The sequence below is a fragment of the Sceloporus occidentalis genome, unplaced genomic scaffold (assembly GCF_023333645.1).
Source record: "Sceloporus occidentalis isolate IW3139 unplaced genomic scaffold, rSceOcc1.0.p SCAF_4, whole genome shotgun sequence".
Taxonomy (NCBI): Eukaryota; Metazoa; Chordata; class Lepidosauria; order Squamata; family Phrynosomatidae; genus Sceloporus; species Sceloporus occidentalis.
Genome location: NW_028316984.1, coordinates 162667625 through 162691081, shown reverse-complemented (window position 1 = coordinate 162691081; position 23457 = coordinate 162667625). Strand labels below are relative to the sequence as shown.

The window sequence follows — 23457 nt, the reverse complement described above, 5'->3', positions numbered from 1 at the left end:
CAGTAACACTTAAGGGGTCTATTCAGACATTCCAATGAACAAGTTGAGGGCAGGGCTAGATTCTGTTATTCCTTCTCCCATCCTCAACATGAACATCTCTTTTTTAGACACCATGTTCTGCAAGATTTCCACATTTCTTCATTAAAGCTTCTTGTTACAGTACAGACTGCTTCTCTCTTGGTATTTAATGTACCATGAACAAGATCCATCTTGTATGTACATTAACCCCTAAATGAATAGTTTCCCTGAATACCATGAAATCATAGTGACCATACCAGTTTGCCACCATGTATCAACTACCGGGCACCGTCCATTTCCAACCACACTGAAGAACCACTCCCATGCTTCTGTGTTGATAGGTTCTCCCACTGCAAGGGGGGAGAAAAAGCAAGCAGCCTGTAAGAAAGAAATAATGTCTAAAGCCTTAAACCTCAACTGACTCACAAGAATATATCAAACCTCTGCTTGCTTGGTTTTTTTTAATTCTCTATATATTTTATGTAAGCTGTGGTACATATATATATATGGATCTTACTGATGTTTTATTTCTATACCCAAGAAGAGTCATTCTGCTCACAGTGGTGAACCGATTCCCTATGGGAAACCCACCAGCAGGAAGAGGGCAACAACATCCTCCCATCTGTGCCCCCAGCAACTGATATATAGATATATACTGCCTCTGGCACTGGAAGGAGTATATCTTCATCATGACTACCAGCCACAGATATCCCCATACTCCATGAATTTATATGCCATCGTCCAATCTCCTGAGAAATTTTTGTCCCCACTTGTCTATGAATATAACGATGAAGATCTAGCTGGTAGGTTCAATACCCACCTGATCCAAGGATTTTGAGGGAGGATCTGTCATATTTCTTTACCCAGTTATCCCCATAACTAAGCAGTAGGCGAATAGCTGTAGGAGCTCCATAGAACTGATTTATCTTTAATCTCTCCACAGTTTCCCAGTAACGTCCTGAAATAAGAAAAAAAAATCACCCTAAGTCTACAATTAGTCATGTCCGTTTTTACACTTTCAGCATCCTTTATCAAGTAGCTTCAGTTCAAGCCTGGAATCCTGTTGGTGACTTACTCTGGTCAAAGTCCCATGACACTGTAAGGTAAAAGCAGCAGCAGCAAAAGCAATCACCATTAGGAGAAAAGCTTTTGTTGCCATGCCTCCTCTCACCACAGTGCCTGCAGCCTTTTTCCCTTGGCTGTCACACCATCTCCACATCCTCTGATGTAGTTACACCATCAAACAGGTTCTTGGCCTTAGGCTACTTCCAGATCAATCTGTTATGACATCAATCTGTTATGACTCATTGATAGAAGTTGGAAATAATTAATTTATCACCTCAAAACCTATCAACATTTTGAACATTTTAAAATTCATTATTTCAATTGTTAAATACCTTTTAAAAATGACTGTCATTTTATGATGTCCCCTAACTTATAGCTGTGCATTTAATTTTTTTCTGCATAAGTGTAATACCTTGCATTTCTCCCTGCTGAGATTCATTTTATTAGTTCTGGCCCAGCTCTCCAATCTATTAAGATCATTTTGAATTCTGATCCTGTCCCCTTAATTTGGTGTCATCTGCAAATTTGATACGCTTGCCCTCTAATCTATCATCTAGGTCATTGATAAAGATGTTGAATAGCACTGGGCCCAGGATAGAAAACTGTGGCACCCAACTAGTCATAGAATCATAGAGTTGGAAGAGACCACAAGGACTATCCAGTCCACCCCCCTGCCATGCAGGAATACAAAATCAAAGCACTCCCAACAGATGGCCATCTAGCCTTTTAAAAACTTCCAAAGAAGGTGGCTCCACCACTCTCTGAGGCAGCATATTCCACTGTCAAACAGCTCTGACTGTCAGGAAGTTCCTCCTCATGTTTAGGTGGAATCTCTCTTCTTGTAGCTTGAATCCATTGCTCCATGTCCTAGTTCTGGAGCAGGAGAAAACAAGCCTTCTCCATCCTCAATATGACATTTTTTCAAATATTTAAACATGTCTATCATGTCACCCTTAACCTTAATCTTCTCTTCTCCAAGCTAAACATACCCAGCTCTCTAAACTGATCCTCATAGGGCATGGTATCCAGTCACTTCTCTCCAGGATGAAGAGGAGCCATCTGAGGACCTATTCCATGGCAATGAAAACAGCAAAGAAAATATTTTCTGCCACCATTGTGGCTGCAAGAAGGTCTCCAATTGATATTTTGAGTGGTCAAAGGTTTATTACATTCTGGACAGTGAGAAGAGAATGCAGACCATTCAACAGCTCACTGTACAGAATTCACAGAGCATTTTGCAAATAACATCAATCAAATTTGCTTCAACCAGAATACTCTAGCCCAATGGTTCCCAATCTTTTCTATGCCACACACCACTAGGAAATGCTTGATTAATCTTCACACAGATTTGAAGATGAAGTCTAATTTCTAATTTTTGAACCACATACAATATTGTGGGTAAACAAACTCAACTTTAAGAATGAAGCTTTTAACACAATGCATAAATTACAAATCTAAATCAAGCAATTAGATTCTAATTCATTCAGAAACAACTGAGTAATAACTCATAACTCGTCACTCAAGGACACAAGCCACTCTTTGTTGCAGCCCCTGAAATTCCATCTTGCACTCCCCGGTAACCTAGGTTGGGAATTCCTGCTTCTAACCAATGTAACTTTGACCCCTGTTTGTCCAAGGATTGCACAACTTAGCAATTCACCTTTACGTGATCATAAATTACTTTACAGAGACAGAAATATCTAACAGCATGCCAGCCTATATCTATATTTTACCTGGATTAGGATAGAGTGGAGTGCTCTCGAAAAGGACTGTAGTTCCTCCATTGCACAAAGGTCCATATACCACATAACTGTGTCCTGTGATCCAACCAATATCTGCGACACAGCCAAAAACATCTCCATCATGGTAGTCAAACACATACTGCAGAGAAATGAATAAACACAGATGTAACTAACTTCCTCTCTATCCAGTAAACTTACAGAACAACTCTTGGGTAGAAGCTCTCTCTTGTTGGGATATCATTGTGTTACTGTTACTGGAAAACTTGCTTAACATTTACACCGCCCTTCTATAATCTAGTACCAACCAGAGCTATTAGATTACAGCAACCACCTTCCCCAGTCAGCCTGGCCAATTGTTATGCTAGTGGGTGATGAGAGCTGTAGTCCAAAACACCTGGAGGGCCTTAGTTTAAGGAAAGGCTACTTCATACTGCCTGATTTTCTTCCTATATTTACATCTGTAGCTAGGATATACTCGACTAAAATCATTACTGTACTTCACCATATATTTGTAAAATGTAGCCAGCATCTTTAGTTAATGAAGGGAAAGACAACACATTCTGCCCACTGCTTTTATCTCAAGTGGTGCCATGAATGGATATTTTCATTGGATATTTTCCAGGAAGCAACACAGCAAGGGTGGAAAGGATTTCTCTTTTAATGGCAACAGTAAAATATATTCTGCAGTGGGAGAAAGGCAGAACATAAAATAGACAATCAATTAGAGAAAATGACAATTATGGGTGAGACCTTTTGACACATATATCTCTTCTATTGAGATGTAAAGAGACATATTCCTCTTTTTTTAAAAAAAAAAGCAGCCTTTTGGTGGAAACAACAGCAGCAGGAAAAATGGGAAAAAAAGTTGTAATGCATTGGATAATTAACTTATGGTGTACACAGTTTGTTCTCCTGGAGAATTTTAAGTCAGTAGTAGAAATCAGGACAGGGCATTCTGATATGCTTGTTCTGTTCAGATGTGGGGCTCTCTTGTTGCATTAAGAGTGTTGGACCAAGCACTCCCATCCCATGCACACACTGCCTGTAATTGCACTTAGCATTCACACAAAAACTTTCCAGATGCAGAGAAGAGACTTTGGCATCCTCCACTGAACAAATGCTCCTGTGCAGAACAGAGACATTATTTTTCTCATACTCAGTTCCTTACATGGATGTAGCTACAGGGACAGCAAAAGGTGAGCATTGTCCTCAAGTAAGAATTCTGCACCCCAAGTGCAGTTTTCCTTCAATACTTCCAATTTCGATCATGAGAATAGCATGTATCAGCTTACGATTTAAAAATACAGACTAGACAGCCAAAGAAAACAGGCAAACAATGGACTTTATCACACATGAGGAATTTCTCTTAATTTTGAATGAAAAGAAATTAAGCGCATTCACGTGAATTCGCTAGTTCAGCGAATTTACATGAATGTGAATTGCATTCGAACTGGCTTCCCATTGCCCAAAAATAGCATGCCATTGCCCGAATTTGCCCGTGGTAGTCTATCACACAATAATGTGAAAGCCCATGATTGCACTCGGACTGACTTTCCATTGCCCGAATTTGCATGTAGTGGGTTATCACGCAATAATGTTAAACCCCATCATTGCATTCAGATTGCCATTGGATTATACTTCCAATTTCACTTGTCTGATAAACTCCAGTGTTACTAAAGGAATGTGAACACAGCAAATTTAAGCATTTTAGGTATGACTATTTTCAAGGCTTCACATTCTGCATTGCTAGAAATTTGGAAACAGATGGAAAATGTCATGGGGTGGCAGGCAGAATTCTTATTGGGGGGGCAGTGCCCTCATTCCCCTCTCCTGTATCTACATCATTGGTTTTCTGACTGTCTGTTGCTCTAGAACAAACGGCCACAACAAATGGGCTGCTTAGATTATCTGGTTGGCAAAACACAGCTTTTTCTTTTACTCATCCCTTGTTATTTTATTTCTTGCCAGCTTTTACAGCATAACATCCTCTAATGTACTTTCTTAGTTCTTGGCTGTTGCTTCTGCAACTGTTATGGAGTGGGAGGAATACTCTATGTGCACTCTCTCCCAATGCCACTGTCTGCCACTTTGAGTTCATTATTTGTAGCAACGTCATCCTTTTGATCACAGATAAGGATTCCATTTCTGAGAAAATGTTTAGAGGGAGTGTGGGTGAAAGGTCAGTATGTATTTGCAATGGAAAATTTCCTGTCTCTTGGTTATTTGGGAACAAAAGTCTCAGCATGAAGATGCTGTTTCCAGCTGAGAGGAAAGACCAAGGATTCAGTGGCAGCTGTAACTAAAGCTGGGAATATACCTGGCAGTGGAAGGTTTGTGGTTACTCTTCAAGCATTTGTTTTCAGCAAAATTGTAGCAGCTATATTACAAAATGGAATGCTTAGCCTTAACCCAGAGAACCATCTTCGTGATCTAAATTGTCTTTCCCACTTGAGCTCCTTTTTTCACCTACAAGGCAGAAAACAGAAAGAAGCGGGGAAAGATCTGTGGAAAAGCAGCTGGAAGGGGCCAATTTTGATTGCAAGAATTGCCCATGGAGAAAGTATTAAATACTCCCTTCCCCAAATATCCTAAAAATGCACCAGATCCATCTGATCTTGGAAGCTAAGCAGAGTCAGCACTGCTTAGTACTTGGATGGGAAACCAATGAGTACCAGTTGCTGTAGGCTATATTTCTGAAGAAGGAACTGGCAAAACCACCTCTGAGTATTCCTTGGCTAAAATAGTCTATGAAATTCATGGGGTTGCCATAAATCTACAGGGGACAAATGCATGCATGTTCTCCAAGCTTCAAGCATGGTGGTGATCTGGACTTCAAACTTCAAGCAATGTTTGGCATTATGTTCTGTATTTCTGTCATCTTTATAGTTCCCTTGCATTCTTGAAAGGGTGTTATATTCTCTTATTGTAGACTGTTCTCTATGGTCTGCCTTCTGCAACTCCATTGGTAATGAAAATATTGTACATTACAGTATATAATAAGAACTGTCAGGTAAAGGTTTTCTTTATGTTGGAAGCTGAATGCAGCCACACCTGTGCTGAGGACTACATGACTACAGAGGACAATGGTGACAGAGACAGAAAGATAGGGTCATATGAAAGGGCATTTTTTTCCTACTTTGATTTTAAGTATGAACTGATATTATCAGGGTGTCTTCACTTTCTCGATTTCTTTCTTCCAGGTCTACCCATCCCAGGCATGTAACTAGTGGGGCAAACCATGGCCTAAATACAATTTTTAATCATGACTAAAGTAAGCCTATTGGATCAACTGGATTTACCTATATGTTGGCTCACCATTCAACAACTGGCTTAATGGGGCTTGCTAGAAGAATTTTGGCCCTTGTTTTTCTGCCCGATGGATTTACTAAATCATTTACTTAAACTGGTCTTTGCCATTTATCCTAAGCATTAGCATCCATACCTATCCACCATTTTATCTCATGTGGCTTCCTCGATGGATTCCCAACTGCACTCTAATTTCGACTAGCAGTGCTACAAGACATGGTTCCCAATGAATGTTTGAATACAACTCCTATCATCCCCAGCTAGTTGGACTTGCTTCTGAATACTATAAATAGAGACTGCTCATAATCTTTTGATTCCCCCCCCCCCCCAGTAATTTGTTTTCCAGTAAGGTCTACGAGACAAAAAAACATTTTCCTAAGCATCTGTACTGTATTATAGCAAGATACTAGCAGTTTTAACTGAGGCTGCTCAGTGCTACTTTTTCACACAGTTTTCCACACAATTTGAAAAGGTTACTTGTTTTAACTATAACATTCAGAATCCCCCAGCCAAGAGGAGGAGGAGGAATCTCAGATGGCAGGTTAAGAGAATTTTCATTGCCTTCTACAGAGTTATTGCTGTGTATATTTGTGCCACCTTTACCTTGTGTGTGACAGCAGCATATAGCAAATAGCCTGCCTGTGAATGGACCAGTCCTTTAGGCTTTCCAGTACTCCCTGATGTATAGAGAAGGAACAGGAAATCTTCACTCTCCAAGGCAACAGGTTCACAGGTTGCATCCTCTTTCATCATCTCCTGTCACAGGAAACACAAAATCATTGACTTTACACAATTATAGCCCTTTAAAAATACTTTAATTGCCATGGATCCATCTTATGGAATCCTGGGGTTTGTAGTTACAGCAGGTATTTAGATTTCTCTGCCAGAGATCTTGAGTACCTCACTAAACTACCAATTCCAGGATTATATAGCCAAGGCAGTTAAAGTGACATTACCATCTTGTAACTGTGTAGTGTAAAAGAGGCAGGTTCTCTTCATATCTCCTGGTTCTTCTTTCATTACCCCTGTACAAAGGGTTAAAAGAATTATACTACTTTAAAGTGACATTGGCTACTCTTCCCATTCCCAGCATTCATTTCGAGAGCAGTTTTCATCTGGACCAGAGTGGGTGAGGAAAGTAGTAGGCGAGGTAAACCTTGCCTCCCCACACACTGTGATCCTGAAGAAATCTACTTCATATTACTGATATTACTGCAAAGGACATTTTTCCAGAGCTTGGAAAAGTTACTTTTAAAAAGTTTCCTAAAATCCAATGGTCATTCTGGCTGGGGAATTCTGTGAATCCAGAAAGTAACTTTTCTAAGCTCTGAATTTAGCATCACATTACTTTGGCTCCAACACTCACTTTCTATCATATTTTTCTCTTCAACTGTGGTTTGTCAAAATTAAATTATTTTGTCCCTTTGCAGTGGGGGGGGGGGTGTGACACCTTTGTGGGGGAAGTGAATGATTTAAATTTGAAGGTTTATGTTGAACAAAACCTAAAGACTGACTCTATGGATTAGAGGATGTTGTCTAATGGGATGAGCCTAATGGAGTGTGAGAGAGCGGTGGAGGACTCCCCAAAAATTGGATGGAGGCATCTTCTCCAAGCAGAACTCCTGTAGACTGAAGAAGACTGCTGTCTATGCATTCAAACCACACTTTACTGGGGAAGAGGGGGCATCAATGGTTAAATTTTGGAGAGGGAAGCCCAGAGGTGGTTAGATATACAGAAAGGAGGGAAATCTGCAGTCTTGGCAAATGCAAATGACCTAATCTCTTTCAAACTATTTGGACACATCCTATGGATTGGCTTTGCCAGATATTTACCAGATTTCTGCAGCTTGATGCCCTGCTTGAGCATTTGCTGGTCTGGAATCCATTGAGGCCTGTGTCCATCAACTTTACTTTGCCTACACATAGTCTACTTGAGGAAGAATTTTGATATGAATGTAGCTGTTTGGTAAGTGTTGTATTTGCATTAAAGTTGTAACCATAGCATTTAACCCATAACACAGTGTCCTGCCTGTATGTCTTGATGCAAGTAGTTTACTGGGCCTCTTTTCCTGCAATGTGGACAAAATTCTCACCTCTTCTAGTGGAATATCAAGTGCTGACATAGGAACTTTGGCATCTGTTCTCTTCCAAATGAAAACTCGCTTCACCATTGGACACATTTTTATAGCCTGGTCAACTGTCTGCTTCAATTCTACCACTTTCCCTCCTCGCACGCCTTGGTTTACTGTGATCACAGTTTCAGAGTTGGCTGGAGAAGATGAAAGAAAATAAATGAAATGCAATAGATCACACTTTTTCCTCTCAAACCAACTAATGCCCTTTGTTTAATATTACACTGTGAATAAATTTATTTTCTCTATTTCAAGATGGAAATTATATTGTTGGACAACTCCGATGAGCCCACATGGCCTATGGCAAGGAAGCTGCAGTCTGGAGGCACACATGATTTCCTACTTGAGAAAATCTCTCCTCAGTGATAGTAGGGATTCCTTCACAAATATAGTATTTTTTCCCACTGATTAGGATGAGTGGAAAGTATGTGACCTCCTAGATGTTGTTACTGAATTGCAATTTCCATTAATCTTAGCCAGCATGACCAATAGAGAAGACTGACAGGAGTAACACCCTTACAACATCTGGAGGGCCACATATCCCCTATTACTGGGATTCTAAAATGGGTTCAGGACTATTAGAAAATGTCCTTAAGCTCACTAACATTTGGGCTTATGGGTCCTTGAAAAGCAAATCAGCAACTGTGGTATTGTGTTTAATCTGTATCAGGTTCAGAATGAGCAAAGGGTTGAAATCTCTTCCACCCATGTCACAGAGACAGAGACCACCATGTCTATTAATTTTAACTTCTTTCTTATATTAACACAACCGCTAACTGTACATAGAGAGATTTTGTAGCATATTTGAGACTAAATGAAAGTCTACTTCCTGAAGTCTACGAAAGCTCATGCTGCCTATTTCTTTCTTTCAGTGAGTCTCAAAGGTGCTACAAGATCTCTCTGCATACTGATTCTACAGACTAACACAGCTATATCTTTGAATTCTACAACTGCTAACTGTATGTATAGCATCCCTTATTGGGCCCTGTGGAGATGGTGAAGCCTTGAGATTAAGAGAGATGGAAGAAGAAGGGGTACAAACATAAAGAAACTGTCCATCTCAGGTATTTCCAAATTATGTGTGTGTAAATTGTACTGCCTCATTCATCGAATTTTACATAGCCCAGATTACAACATCTTTCCTTTAATGGAAGATTATAGCAATCGCAGCATTTACATGTCTATACTGCTTCATAGTGAACTAAAAACTCTCTTCTAGACAGTTTACAATGTGTTAGCCTCTTGCCCCCAACAAGCTGGGTACTCATTTTACCAACCTATGAAAGGATAGAAGGCTCAGTCAACCTGGGGCCCTGGGACCGAACTCACAATGTTGTGGCAGCAGCACTGGCATTCAATCACTGTGTCATCGGGGATCCCTATAAATTCTTCCATTATAACATCTTCATTTAATGAAAGATTATGACATCTTCCATTCTTAACCTTCCCATGTTTCCCACCATTTCTTCCATCTTTTTTTTCCCTATCTCCAAAGAAAGTTCAAAGAGGAGAAGGTAGAATACATGCACACCTTTTGAATACAGTTTCTTCAATCTATCTCTTTATGTAAACTTGCCCAAGTCTTAAGACTCTTTCTTTCAGTGAGGCATGTAGCTACAATAGAGCAAAATTAGAAAAATAGCCCCCCCCCCCATAAGAATTCTGCCCTACCATTAATTTTTTCTTCACTCTCCAAATTTTTAGCAGACACTGCCAATCATTCATATCTAGAATGCATTTGCTTTATCCTGTTAACTTTGTCTGACCTTTTTCTTTGAGTACCTTAACTGCATTTCTAAATGCTCAGTTGAGGTTTTAAACTACTGAAGTACTAAAAATTTGAAGGCTGCAGGAAAATTTCATTTGGGGACAGCAGAATTCATGTTTGGGCAGCAGTGCCTTCATCAGCACTCCCAACCTACCCCATAACTACATCTTGTGAGAGGGCCTTTTTGGTGGCTGCTGCCAGGCTACGGAAGAGGAAGATAGACTGGCCTCCTCTCTGCTCTTTTTTAACCAGAAGGTAAAGAGTTTATTGTTTTAAAAAGCATTTGGTGATTAACAAGTTACAGATCAGGGACTTTTAGTTGGATGGGGTAGCTGCACATTTAACCTTCTTCTCATCTTTTAAGTGATTTTATATGGTTTTAATTATTGGTGTTTTAATACAATAGCTTTTTTTTAACTTTGGTATCATCAGTTTTAGCTGTGGCACTGCCTTGGGTTCCATGTCAGGAGAAATGCAGAGTATTAACTAATTAATTAATTACAGTACTTAGCATTAAGAGTCAAATGCTTGGAACACCTTTTCTGAATGAAAATTGTGAAAAGCGTCATCTTACATCCTTAAATGTTTACTAGATGAGAAGTCCTTTTAGGCTAAAAGGGATGTCGTAAGGGTTATTTTCCAAACTTTTCCATTTGGTAATACAGTACTGAAAAAGAGAGGACCCCAATATAGTTAGGACTGTTGCTAGGATCCCTTTGTCAGGAAGGCTTGTGCTTCACCTCTGCTTTTCTGCATTCAGTTAGAAGGAAGCTAAAGAAGAGGACATAGCCAGTCTGCTGTAGAGTTGGCTCTTACCATCTTGGATCCTGTCAGCCAATGCAACAGAACTGAATCCAGCAAATACCACTGTGTGTATTGCTCCAATCCGGGCACAAGCCAACATGCTCGCCACAGCCATTGGACATGGAGGCATGTAAATCACAACTCTGTCACCCTTCTTCACTCCCTGTCGCTTCAAGGTGTTTCCAAGGCGGCATGTCATCTCCAGAAGTTCTCTGTCCAAAAAAAGCACCTAATCATCATGATATAATCTGCTTTATTATTCCACCAGCCTCCACTAAATCACGATAAGGGTGGGCAATTATTATGTACAGGAACATCTATGAGCCCCAACGTTCATTCCTTTGCCTCTGCCATTAAAAAAAGAAGAAAGAGGACCTCTTTCTAAGACTGTCAGCTAATTCCAGTCAGGGCTGATACTACTGGACTAGATGGATTATTTCACTAGGAATAAAGTACCACCCTGTTTTATGGCATGATGTGAGGATTATACATTGAGGCATTTATACCATATTAAATATCGTTCATAATATTCAAAAAGAGAGAGAGTAGGGAGCACCTCATTCCCTGCCTAGTTCTCCAAAAAAGTAAGTAACTACCTGTATGTAATTCTCTCCTCCTGCCCAGGCTCATCTTTCTCCCAGATCAGGGCCACTTTATTTGGAGCTTGATGGACATGTCGATCCAAGCAGTTGGCTGAAAGAAAATACAATTCTCATTATTACAGCTCAGTCATCTGCAGCCTCTTCGGTCTTTTATTTCAAGTTTTACGAAATTAATTCTTATGGCCTATTAAAGAAAGCTAAATCAAAATTGATAAATAAAATGTATTGATAATTGATCTAATCCACCATTAGAAGAAACTGGCTGAGTCCTCTGATCATCAGATGTAGCCACACCAAATGCTCTTCATCTGGGCCTCCAGTAATAAGAAATGGACCCAGGAGTACTCACAAGCTATGAACTTGCTGTGAAGTCGAAAGCTTCACAGATCAGGGGGGCTTCCCAATAGACAATGGATCACTAATTAAATGGACACCATTCACTCCCATGCCAGCATTTTTTGAAGATGCCAGCCACAAATGCTGGTGAAATGTCAGGAATAAACTCTTCCTGAACACAACCACATAGCCCAAAAACACCACAAAAAACTATGCACTTGCTCTTTAGGGAAAATGCAGCCCTATCCAGGATAAGCTACTTATCCAGCTTCTGAACCCAAGAGCTACCAACCCAAAGACACTCCATCTTATCAGGATTCAGCTTCAGTGTATTGGTCCTCATACACTGGTCCTCATTAAACTAGTCTAGCACGTGCACAACCCCAAATGACTTTAATTTAATGGAGTCAGGTTGACTGGGGTCATCTAGTAAACCTAACATTTATTGTACGCTCTCTTATCAATGCATAGCTCAAAATTCCACAATCCAAAATTAATCATTTGCACAGCCCCAAATTAAACGGGTTGCACAAGCCTAGCTGAGTAACTATTCAGCTGGGATTGTGCAACTCATTGAATTTTGGGCTGTGCAAATAATTAACTTTGGATTGTAGAATTTTGAATTCACATATGTAGTATGTCAATTTCTATTTTTGCTCATATCATGTAGTTGCAGAAGATGAAACTCAATGCCATCAAGGAGATACATTTCAGAGGGTCTGTTTACTAAATATTCAGATGTTGTCATTGTGTCCCTCCAAGTAGTTTATGACTTATGGTGAAACTAAGGTAAAGCTATCATTGGTTTTTCTTGGCAAAATTTGCTCAGTGGGGGCTTGCCATTGCCCTTCTCTGAGGCTGAGAGAATGTGATTTGCCCAAGGGCACTTAGCAGGTTTCCATGGCCAAGTGGAGATTCAAACCCTGGTCTCCAGAGTCCTAATCCGATACGCAAACCATGACACCATGCTGGAAGAAGAAGAAGAAGAAGAAGAAGAAGAAGAAGAAGAAGAAGAAGAAGAAGAAGAAGAACGGCTGTGTTCCCACTGGCTTATAACGCAGATCAGGATGCGAAACATGGGTGCATCGTTCCCATTTGAGCGTGCATTCGATCCACATTGCTCCAATATCATTCCCATTGGAATTACCCTGAAAAAACCCAAATCAGTGGTTGATAAACCGGTTTAATTTAACTGCGCATTTTCAACAAGTTTTCCTGTGCCTCCCGAGTCAGATTCATGGCATATGGGTGGGAAGGAAAGGGGGTCTGATTTGGGAACTTGGGGATGGGAGAAGCGGTGCTCAAGGGGCTGGCCTGGGGGTGTCACCCGCTTGTTCTCTTTCCTGCATTACCGGCGCCATTTTCTCCCATTCGCATAGCCTTTCCCCCGGTGGAGTGAGAAGCAGGGTAAGGCTCTACATTGACCTCCAAACGCAGTAAATACATTACTCCCCCTGCAACCTCCCCCCTGCTCCACATTCATAGACCGATATGTGAGGAGACCCATTGAACAACATTTTTAACTATTCTTTTTTCTTTTTTTCTTTTTTTGCCTCTGCCTGAGCGCCTGAGCAGCAGATGGGCTTTGCACTACATGCCTGCTTGATGGCCCCCAGACAGCCCAGGGAGCAATGGGACAGGCAAAGGGATTTGGGGTGAATAGAGGCTCCTTCTCTCTTCCAGCGGAACTATGGGAAGACACAGAAATGCCTCGAATGCAATGGGATGTGGGGTAAATAGAGGCTCCTTCTCTCTTCCAGAGGGAGTCTGGGGAGACACAGAAGAGCCTCGGATGCAAAGGGGTTTAGGACAAATAGAGGCTCCTTCTCTCTTCCAGAAAATAGATTTGAGGGGGAAAGCACCTCAGCTTAAGCACTTGATTGACAGCTGCTTTAAAAAAAAGAGGTCCCGGAAGGGCAATGGGAATGGGGAGCAAAATAACCCGCTTCAAATTACCACAGGGAAAATACCAATGGGAACGAAAACAGGGGTTTAAAAAACCGGGTCTGTTTGCACCCGTTTTTAATGGGAATGATGGGTCAGATTCAATTACAACTCGGGGAAAAAATCCGAGCCAGAATCGCAGCAATATACATCGCTTTATATGCCCAGTGGGAATGGGGCCAACATTTATTTATAATGCCTTTTTCACCAAAGGGCAGTACATCAAACATGTGCAATCAAAAACCAACAATAAAACAAAACACTATAAAATGCTAAAATACTAAAATATTAAATTAATATACAAATCTGCTAAAAATAAAATCCTCATCCATTGCTACCAGTCTTGACACAGCAACTTAATCTGGCAAAACAAAGAGGAAGATCTTAAACGCTTTATGAAAGTGGGAAATTTGTGTAAACAACCAATGAGCATCTCAACTGAAGAGTAAACTAAACAGGACTCCATTTATACAATTATCAATGGTGTGAATGATTTTTTTAAAAAGTAAATAGTTGGTGCAAGGGGCCTCAACTACTAGACCAGGACCTAACAGGGAGATTGGAGGCTTTAACACAGTGATATTGGCCCTTAATGCAGAATTAATGTAGTTTGACACCACTTTAACTGTCATAGCTCCATTATATGGAATCCTGAGATATGCAGTTAGTTGTGGCACTGGAGCTCTCTGAAGGCTAAATATCTCACAAAACTACAAACCCCAAAATTCTATAGCATTGAGCCATGGCAGTTAAAGTGGTGTCAAATTGCATTAATTCTGCAGTGTAGATGCAGCCTGTGATTCAAAATGGAACATTGGGTTAGGTAGACTTAATAAATTTAGAGTAAACACACTAAAACCAATGTGACTGAAGTTATTACTAAGTTAACACCATTCATTTTATGCAGGGGTAGCTGGGTTGGCCATTTAACAAATACAAACAAAAAACCATCAGTGATACCTTTATTGGCCAACCGAACTGCACAATATACTGATTGCAAGCTTTCGAAGCTCCATGGGCCTCTTCATCAGGCAAGATGTTACAAACCAAACAGGAGAAAAAAACAATTGGAGATGTTAGTCAGATGCCTGCTGCATGTTATTTCCTGGACTTTGAAAATCTCCCTATTGCTGCATGGCCAGAAGGAGGAGGAGCTTGCCTGCAAAAGATGTTCTCTCCATCATAAAAATGTTTACTAAGGACTGAAACATGTAGGCATGTTGGTTTGGCTCCTTTAATAATCTGGATTATTTTGAGGTTCACTGAAAGGACTGAGAAGTGTTTTGAATATTATGTATTATGGCCTTCTTTCTTTCTCAGTTCATATGCTATCAAAATTAATCTGATTGCATACTCTGGAAATCATAAGTGGTGTCTCCTCTTGCTACAGAGGCTTGTGTTTATTGTTGAATGATTTATCAATGAACAGTGGCGGGATACAAACCGCCGCTTTGCAGCGCTTCCCCGCCGCCGCCGTTTGCTCCGCGCGGGAGCTGCAGCAGTCAAACCGCGCGGCTCCCGCGCGGAGCAAAAAAGAAGCTCCATTTCGGAGCTTCTTCTTGCGGCGCCTCTATGACGTCGCAAGGCGCCTGGCGCGGACTCGCGACGTCATAGGCGCCGCGACACGTCTGGACGCTATGCGTCCAGTACGTAAAGATGGCGGCGCCCATGTGGAAGGGGCGCCGCCATCTTGTACGTATTGTATACGTACTAGGGTTAGGGGGGTGCGGAAGCACCGCCCCTTCCTAACCCTAGTACGTATACAATACGTACTATATGGCGGTATGTATCCCGCCTATAAAAAGGTAATTCTAGGCCAGCTGTATTTTGGCTTTGAACCTCTGTTTTGGGTTTGTTTAAGATCTTGACAGAGAGCCAGTGGGGTGTAGTGGTTTGAGTGTTGAACTACTGCTCTGGAGATGAGGGTTCCAGTCCTTGCTCAAGCATCAAAACCCACTGGGTGACCTTGGGAAAGTCACACTCTTTCAGCCTCAGAGGATGGAAATGGCTTTTAAACCCCCTCTGAAGAAACTTGCCAAGAAAACCCTATGATAGGTTCACCTTAGGGCTGCCGTAAGTCAAAAATGACAAAAGAGCTTGATCGTATGCAACTCTGGAAATTTTATATCTGCTTTGACTTTGGACTGTCTACTGACTCTACAAAGTGAGTTCCATCCACATGGCATTCTGGGACTGACAGTGGTAGGTCCACAATTTCTGTGCATAGTAAGCAAAATGTTTGTCACAAGTTACTCAAGCCATTTCACCCTGTAAAGCAGGTAGCTTTAAGATACAAATTATGATCAGACCTACACATTGCACTGACAAAATGTACAAAAGTTTAAATTGTTTTTAAGTAAAGCAATAGTATGACAATTCAGAAATGAAATCACCAAAAATGTCAGATTGATTTTATGTTAAATGATTTCAAGCCAGTAGTCTAACCTGTTGAAAGTGATTAGTTTGTCCATTTGTCCTTTGAATTTCAAAGATGTTCCTTCTAGTCTCATTTGTAATATCAGAACACCACCAGCCATTGAATGCTGTCAGTAATTCCTGACTGAACCAAAGAATCAAAAGGTCAAAAATCTCCAACTTTTTCCAAGAACCTTTAAAAATACTGCTTATCATTAATGAACTGATTGTTTTCCACAAGATGATTCCAACTCTCATTCTGTCAGTTGGAAACTTTCCTGACCAAAGTTCTAGTCAAAATACTTGACTGCAGTATTTTGCCGGCCTATAGAAAAATAAAACAATTTTCCCTCTTTGCCTTGCAACATGCAAGGACTGAAGCCCTCATGGGAACACACTCCATTGGAGGGTGGTGGATTCTCCTTCCTTGGAGGTCTTTAAACAGAGGCTGGATGGCCATCTGTCAGGGATGCTTTGACTGTAAGTTCCTGCATGGCAGTGGGGTTGGACTGGATGGCCCTTGTGGTTTCTTCCAACTCTATGATTCTACGACTTTATTCATGCACCATCTCTGTGATATACTAGAGTGGTTTTGAAGACCAGATGAAATATTGTTCATCCTAAAGCTAGATAAAAAGGCAATCAACTGTTAAGTATTACATTTATTTTTTATTGTTTACTCCCATGGAAAGGTGTTTATGAGATTTTCTCTCTCTTAAGTATCAAAATATCTTGGTTAGCCTTGAGCACCTTGATAGGAGTATATTATATGCTGATCTCCCTCAGGCAGCAAAATGTCTTGAGCTGCCCTGGCATGAGCCATCAGTGATAACGCTTTTATATCACTTCTCTTCTCAGTGCAAGTGAATGTCAATGTACATTACCCCCATTTACAACATTTCAAATTTACAGCTGGCTATCATGAGTGACACCTGCATTCCTAAAATGTGTCCTAGAACAAGTACAGTTTCACTCTCAAAACTCTTGAACAAATTCAGTCAGGTCCATCATTAGGGGATTAATGTAGAAGGCCTTTCAAATTATTCCACCAACAAACAACTGGTTAAAGAAAAAATATGGCTTGCCTTCAAATGGTGGGACCTACTGTATATATGCTTTCCCAAACAACATATTCTTTATGGTACCCACTATATAAAATTTCTTTTGAAATGGAAAAGTTTTTTTAACCTGATCCTGCTCCCACTTAGAAAATCATTTACAGCCCTACTCTTTTAGTATATGCCATCCACTTACTGGAAGGGAAGATATAATAATACTCCTGTGCACAAAGACTTTGCATTTCTGAGTCAGGGGAAACAGAAGACATTCACCACCATCTTTGCAATGATTTCTCTATACAACCCATAGACAAAAGTTTCTTAATTATATTCTCCATTCTGTTTCCATTTCATTTGAACAGTTGTATCTAGGCTTGCCATTACCCGGCTGCAACCGGGAATTTCCCGATTTTGGGGGCCCCGAGCCCCTCCTGGCATGGGTGCAGCCCCAAAACCGGGAGCCCCTCGGTTGCAGCCTGGGTTGCTGCGCCCCAGGCAGGCCTCGCTGCCCTCCTCCTCTTCCTCGGCGAGGCGGGCAGGAAGAGGAGGACAGCGAGACCTGCCTGGGGCACAGGAGGCGAAGCTGGAGGCGGCGCCTCCCCACGCGCCTGCGCCACCCTCCTCCTCTGCCCCCTCTCCCCCAGGACGCGCAGAGAAGACGAAGGTGGACAGAGGCAGCACCTCCTCCACATAGGGAGGGGGAGAGGAGGTGGGGGAAGGTGGCGCAGGCACGCGGGGAGGCGGGGGATTCCCCCGGGATTCCCCCCCCCAGCGAGGCCCTGGATGGGGCTCCGCGATCGCGGAGTCCTCCGAGGCCTGGCATGGGCTTGGGGGACGCTGCCTCCCAAGCCCTAGCCAGGCCCTGGATGGGGCTCCGCGATCGCGGAGTCCTCCGAGGCCTGGCATGGGCTTGGGGGACGCTGCCTCCCAAGCCCTAGCCAGGCCCTGGATGGGGCTCCGCGATCGCGGAGTCCTCCCAGGCCTGGCATGGGCTTTGAGGACGCTGTCACCCAGGTCCCAGCGAGGCCTTGGACAAGGTTTAAAAATGTAGGACTTTTTTTTTTAATTTCCTGGCCAGGAAATTTTTAAAAAAGGTCCTACATTTTTAAACCTTGTCCTACATTTTTCCCAGTTTGGAGGTCCCCGGGGATGGCAACCCTAGTTGTATCCTATTGTTAGGCAACAATGCACATATCCCCACTATGCTTGCAAAATTTGCCTTGGCTGTAAGTAAATTAAGATCTGGGTGTCAAAATCATTTATAAGAATTACATGATGAAGATATATGGTACCCAATCCAGGGGCTTTTAATTTAAATTAAAGATGATTTTATATTTTTGCATTTGTATTTTTTGTATCACTTGCTTGTTACCTGTATTCTATTTTATATTTATATTTATTACTGCTATTGTGGTTTCTTTGTTTGTATTTTACCAGAATTATATTGAATTCTGATGGCTTGTAGCTTTTAGCAATAAACAAACTCGAATTTACAGCATTTGTCCAGAAATGAATCAATGAATGAAACCCACATTGCAAAGCTCTTCCAGTGCACTTGTGCAGTTGGGCAAGGCAGGAGAGTGAGGAAGGTGAGATGATAGGGCAAGGCTACTTGGAATTTTTGCACAAGAAAAGCTGGCTGGACTGGATTTCCTTCACCTGTTTAGTTTGGGGAAATAGGGAGCAGGAGAAAACATCTGCAGCCTTGGCATTGCTGGAAAGAAAGGGATTCCTTTGCCTTAAAAGGGAAGGGGTGAGCAGGTGTAAGAAACTGGAATCCACAAGTATCAGATGGGGTAATCACGCTCAGCATACTGCAGTAAGAATGACAAAAAACCCTGTGGCATCTCAGAGCCTGCTTATTTTCAGGGACTGTGTAGGAAAAAAAAATCGGTGGGCCTTTTCTGAGGCCTTGCCATTCAACAGCAGACCAACACAGAGATTAACATGTACATTACTTCCTCTTAACCAAGGGTCCCACAGTGTGTGTGTGTGTCTCATTCCTATGCCAGCATTCTCTGAAGATGCCAGCCACAACTGCTGGTGAGGAATAAACTCTTCCAGAACACGGCCACATAGCATGAAAACCCTACAAAAAACTAAAGAGCTATGTTTGCTTGCTTGTGTGATTGTCATGTTTATATATAAAAAGTAAGAAATGGGTGTTTACTTTTTACACACAAAAGGACATGTGGGTGAGGTAAGCTGAATTCTCCACCAACCCATCATTCGCTTCTTGCACTCTATGGCTTTCGACCTTTTTATTTCTCCCAGCGCTTCCCGGACAGATTACGCTCTTGCCTTTCACCAAGGGATTGTTCCTTTTTAAAATAAGAGTTAACTTACATTGACCCATGGATAAGTTGACTCAGGTTTTTGGGGTCAGATTTTTTACTAAAATTTTTAGACTTACAGTATACATACAGTACCTCACAAACTATACTTATACTAAAAATGCCAGTATTCCAGTATATGAAACTACTATAGTTGTGTGGTGTAGGCAGGATAATAACTTCCAGGTAGGAAGCTTTGGCTCGAAACACACAGGCCAAATGACATAGATTCCGGCCGTGTTCTGGGCATAACGTTCAGATGATGCATGCCCTGAATCCATCCAGAAGCCACATCAAGCCCCCATCATCCAGGGGAAAAAATGGGCCAAGAAGGAGCTGATAGAATTGACAAACCCTCCCTTCAGCCACCATCTTGAGGGAGAGAGAGGCAGGCTAGCTCCAACAAGCCTGCCTGGAAGAAGCAGAGCCCTCCCTCCGGTCCATCTGCCTTGGTCCAGGCCTCAGAGGGAGAGAAGAATGCTGGACCTGATCCCCTCCCCCCCTCACCATTCCCTTCTCCTTTTGTGTCGTGTCTTTTAGTTGTAAGCCTGAGGGCAGGGAACCGTCTATTATCCCCTATGTTGTAAACCGCTCGGATTCCCAGTGATTGGGTGGTATATAAATAAATCCTATTATTATTATTATTATTATTATTATTATTATTATTATTATTGGCTCCTTCTGGTGGCTCTGTTAAGGACATGTCATTGCTGCAGTCTCGGCGCAAATGGCACCGCCATGGCCTCATGCTGGTCTATTTAGCCAGTCTGTTTCAGGCCACAGTGCTGAATATTACTTTAATAACTTGGTTTTGCTTTTCTGTAGATTGTATTATTATTACATTAATCCCATCATTTCTCCTAGAAGACCTTCTTCTGAGGTAGCAATTCTTTTGAAGTAAGCTAGTTTGAGCAATCTAAGTTGACCCAGTGAATTTCACTGCTGTGGAAAGTTTTGTCCACACTACCCTGAGTCCCCATTTGCTGCTTTCTCTGTCCCATTCCCATCCCTTCCAGTGTTCCGTCACCTTTTCAGATGGATTTTTATTTCCAGGATTCATTTAAGAATTATTAGAACATTAATTCCTGTGGTTATTAAACACAAGAAATAGTATATCCATGCAATGAAGTAGAAATAGCATCAAAGTGCCGTGTGTGTGTATGTTTGAAAGATTCTTACTCACACCAAGAGAAAAAGACAAAATAAAAAAAAATTTGCAACTTACCAGCTACATTTAGCTGTCCCCCAAGGAACCAGGACACTTGACCTTCCTGAAGGTTACAGTTACTGACAGAATGAAAAGGATTGATCCACATAAGCCGGCTTCGTGCTAGTGCTCCCCAAAAAGTGTCTGTTTGCTCCACTGACACCTGATACAGCCCTTGGTGGTCCACTGGTCCAGGAAAAGTTGTGGCTTCTGGCATGTAAACAGTCAAGGGTCCCTTGCTCCATCCTCTGGTTTTGAGAGAAAATTTGCCCCCAGGAGCTATTTTGAGGAAGCAAGTTCTAACAAGCAGCCAGGCCATAATTCTGAGGTACAATGGGTATCTTTATTCCTAATTCAAAGTAATCTTCTTCAAGCATAAATATTCATTAGGGGAAAAATGTATCTTTTTCAGGCCAGTGTGAGATATGGATTTATTAGATCCTGCAGCCCCAACCTATAAATCCACAACCAGACTAAGAGCATAGGAGTGTCCCACTTTCTTCCTGAAAAATACACGTACACTATTTCTCTTCCACAGCAGTGTAAGAGAAACTCAATCCTTTCCCAGAAGGGAGCAAGTGGGTGGGATTTAGTAACATCCAACCAGAATAACTTTTATGCTAATCTGAGTCTGCTTCTGTACTGAAACAAGATTGGGCTGATCTTTTTGTGCATAGCAGACTCTATCCATATTTTGGCTCACACTTTTCCTATGCCTTCCTCCTCTAATTTGAGGCTCTGTGATCACTTCAGTCTTCTACAACAGATGCAAGATCAAAGGATTACAAGACAACATTAATCTATGCATAAAGTATGGCATGTACTGAGGTATGGGATGTGTAGATTGCAATGTGCCAGTTCATGATAAAGGGAAGAGAAGTGTTCTCGTATTTTCTAGACATTCATTACACACATGTATTCACTTTTCCACCAGAATCATTACAGCAATTGCCACATAGTATTTGGCTAGAGATACATGTCCTCTGAGTCAATGTTTTTGTACTATGTTCTGGGAAATCCTGGTGATTCTAGGAAGTTTTGCCAGGGTTTTTTCCATGAGCAGATCAATAACAGCAGGCAATGCTTTTGATGAACAGTTTGCTTACTGCTCCCAGAGTTAGATTTGTTATCATTATCATTATTATTATTAGCAGTCAGAATATTATATCAGTTACTTAGGGAGAATACAGTTCGGCAGTTTCTGCAGGCCTCTGTGAGCGGTAGGGCTGAGGGAGGGTGGAGCGTTTACACGCTCCTAGCCCTTCGTATTCTGCTGGGGTGCCATCTTGGTGTGCACCTGTTTACAGCACTGCACATGAGGGGTGTCATAACACCGTGCCATGGCAGTTATTGCACCCCCGCTACGGTGCAAGATGAAGCCCCTTTCTAGGGCTTCTTTTTGCACCATGTGCAGGCTGCAGCATGTAGTTGCCACGCCCTGCTTCCGGGGCAGGAAGGGGCAGCATCTCGCCACCCCTTTCTGCCAATCTGTCGAGCCCCTTCATTTACTTAATTAAGGTCTAATCTCCATTGCATAAGTAATCCAGTCCAACACCACTTTAACTGCCATGGCTCAATGCTCAGTGTAATTATGGGATTTGTAGTTTTGCGAGAAATTTAGCCTTCTCTATCAGAAAGCTCTGGTACCACCAAAAAAAAACCCTGAATTTGGAAGAAAGAACATCAACAATCTGAGATATACAGATGACACCATACTACTAGCAGAAATAGCAACGACTTGAGTGCTACAGTACAGCTCCACAGTACAAAGGGCTAGTATTTCCCTGCTGGTCGGTACCGCACCCTAGTTCCCTTTTGTATGTACTGTTGTCAAACCAGGTGTCACCCATCCTATATCTGTGCCTTTCATTTCTTTCCTACCTAAGTGTAGTACCTTACATTTCTCCCTGTTGAAATTCATTTTGTTTGATGTTTCCCTTGACACAAAGTTCATGTCACAAAACCTATCTTTAATTAGACTGTACAATATTTGTAATAAAACCATTGATGCTTAGTGTTCCACATGGGCAGCACTGCTGTAAATGCTTAAACGGAATAACATATTTAAGCCAGAGTAAAGAAAAGTTACTCTGTCAGATACAACTACTAGACTCCTCAGCCAGTAGTGCCCCTGGCTGGCTTGTTGGGGATTATGGAAACTGTAGTCCAAAAACACTATTCCAGGCTCCAATTTTAATGCACCTCTTTCTTTGATTTTAAAAAATAAATCTTACTAACACTTTTATCAAAAATAGGTAAGAATGGAGAAATATGCAGCTCCTATGTTCAGGAAACAAGACATTCAAAAGAACTCTTGGTGATGAGGGTGAAGATCAGAACAAGGATGAAGATCATAAAGTTAATGGATCTTTGTTCTTCGTTTTGTTGTCACTTACCAGCACTTATAATTAATCAACCTTAGATTTGTAAGTATACTTTTTACAGTCTTCAATTGGTAAGTATTTTTTCTTGCCACAGAATCAAGAGACAAGTTAGTTCTAACATCAATTTTAAAAAAAAGTATTTATATGACAAGCATAAAACCATAAAATGAAGGCTAGCATCCATCATGGAAGATAGAGTGTAAAGTTCCACCCAGGCTAGTGGAGAGTGGTAGGCTGATGGAGAAACACCCAGCTATATGGCTCTATAGTTCAATACACAATGACACAGAAATGTTCCAGGACCTATGGGATAATAAGTAGCTCAAAATATAGGTATGAAGTA

The 23457-nt window shown here is 41.5% G+C and overlaps 1 protein-coding gene across 4 annotated transcripts in view; it reads right to left on the bottom strand.

Moving 5' to 3' along the window:
- The window catches only part of LOC149314944 (acetyl-coenzyme A synthetase 2-like, mitochondrial), a 33680-nt gene extending 12172 nt beyond the window's left edge, over positions 1-21508 (bottom strand). For 2 of the 4 annotated variants that reach the window (XR_016280998.1, XM_089522193.1), the window contains exons 1-8: positions 20749-21508; positions 11432-11528; positions 10848-11047; positions 8225-8400; positions 6735-6887; positions 2817-2964; positions 839-976; positions 276-368 (exon numbers count right to left, since the gene is read on the bottom strand). Coding sequence is in view for 3 of the 4 variants with exons in the window: in XM_089522193.1 (XP_089378319.1) it covers positions 276-368; positions 839-976; positions 2817-2964; positions 6735-6887; positions 8225-8400; positions 10848-11047; positions 11432-11528; positions 20749-21049 (1306 nt within the window). In the remaining variant the exon portion in view is untranslated. Of the gene's footprint in view, positions 1-275; positions 369-838; positions 977-2816; positions 2965-6734; positions 6888-8224; positions 8401-10847; positions 11048-11431; positions 11529-16162; positions 16296-20748 lie in introns of those variants that run through there. The other 2 variants (XM_089522192.1, XM_089522194.1) reach the window with 2 other exon arrangements.
- Positions 21509-23457: the final 1949 nt, after the last annotated feature.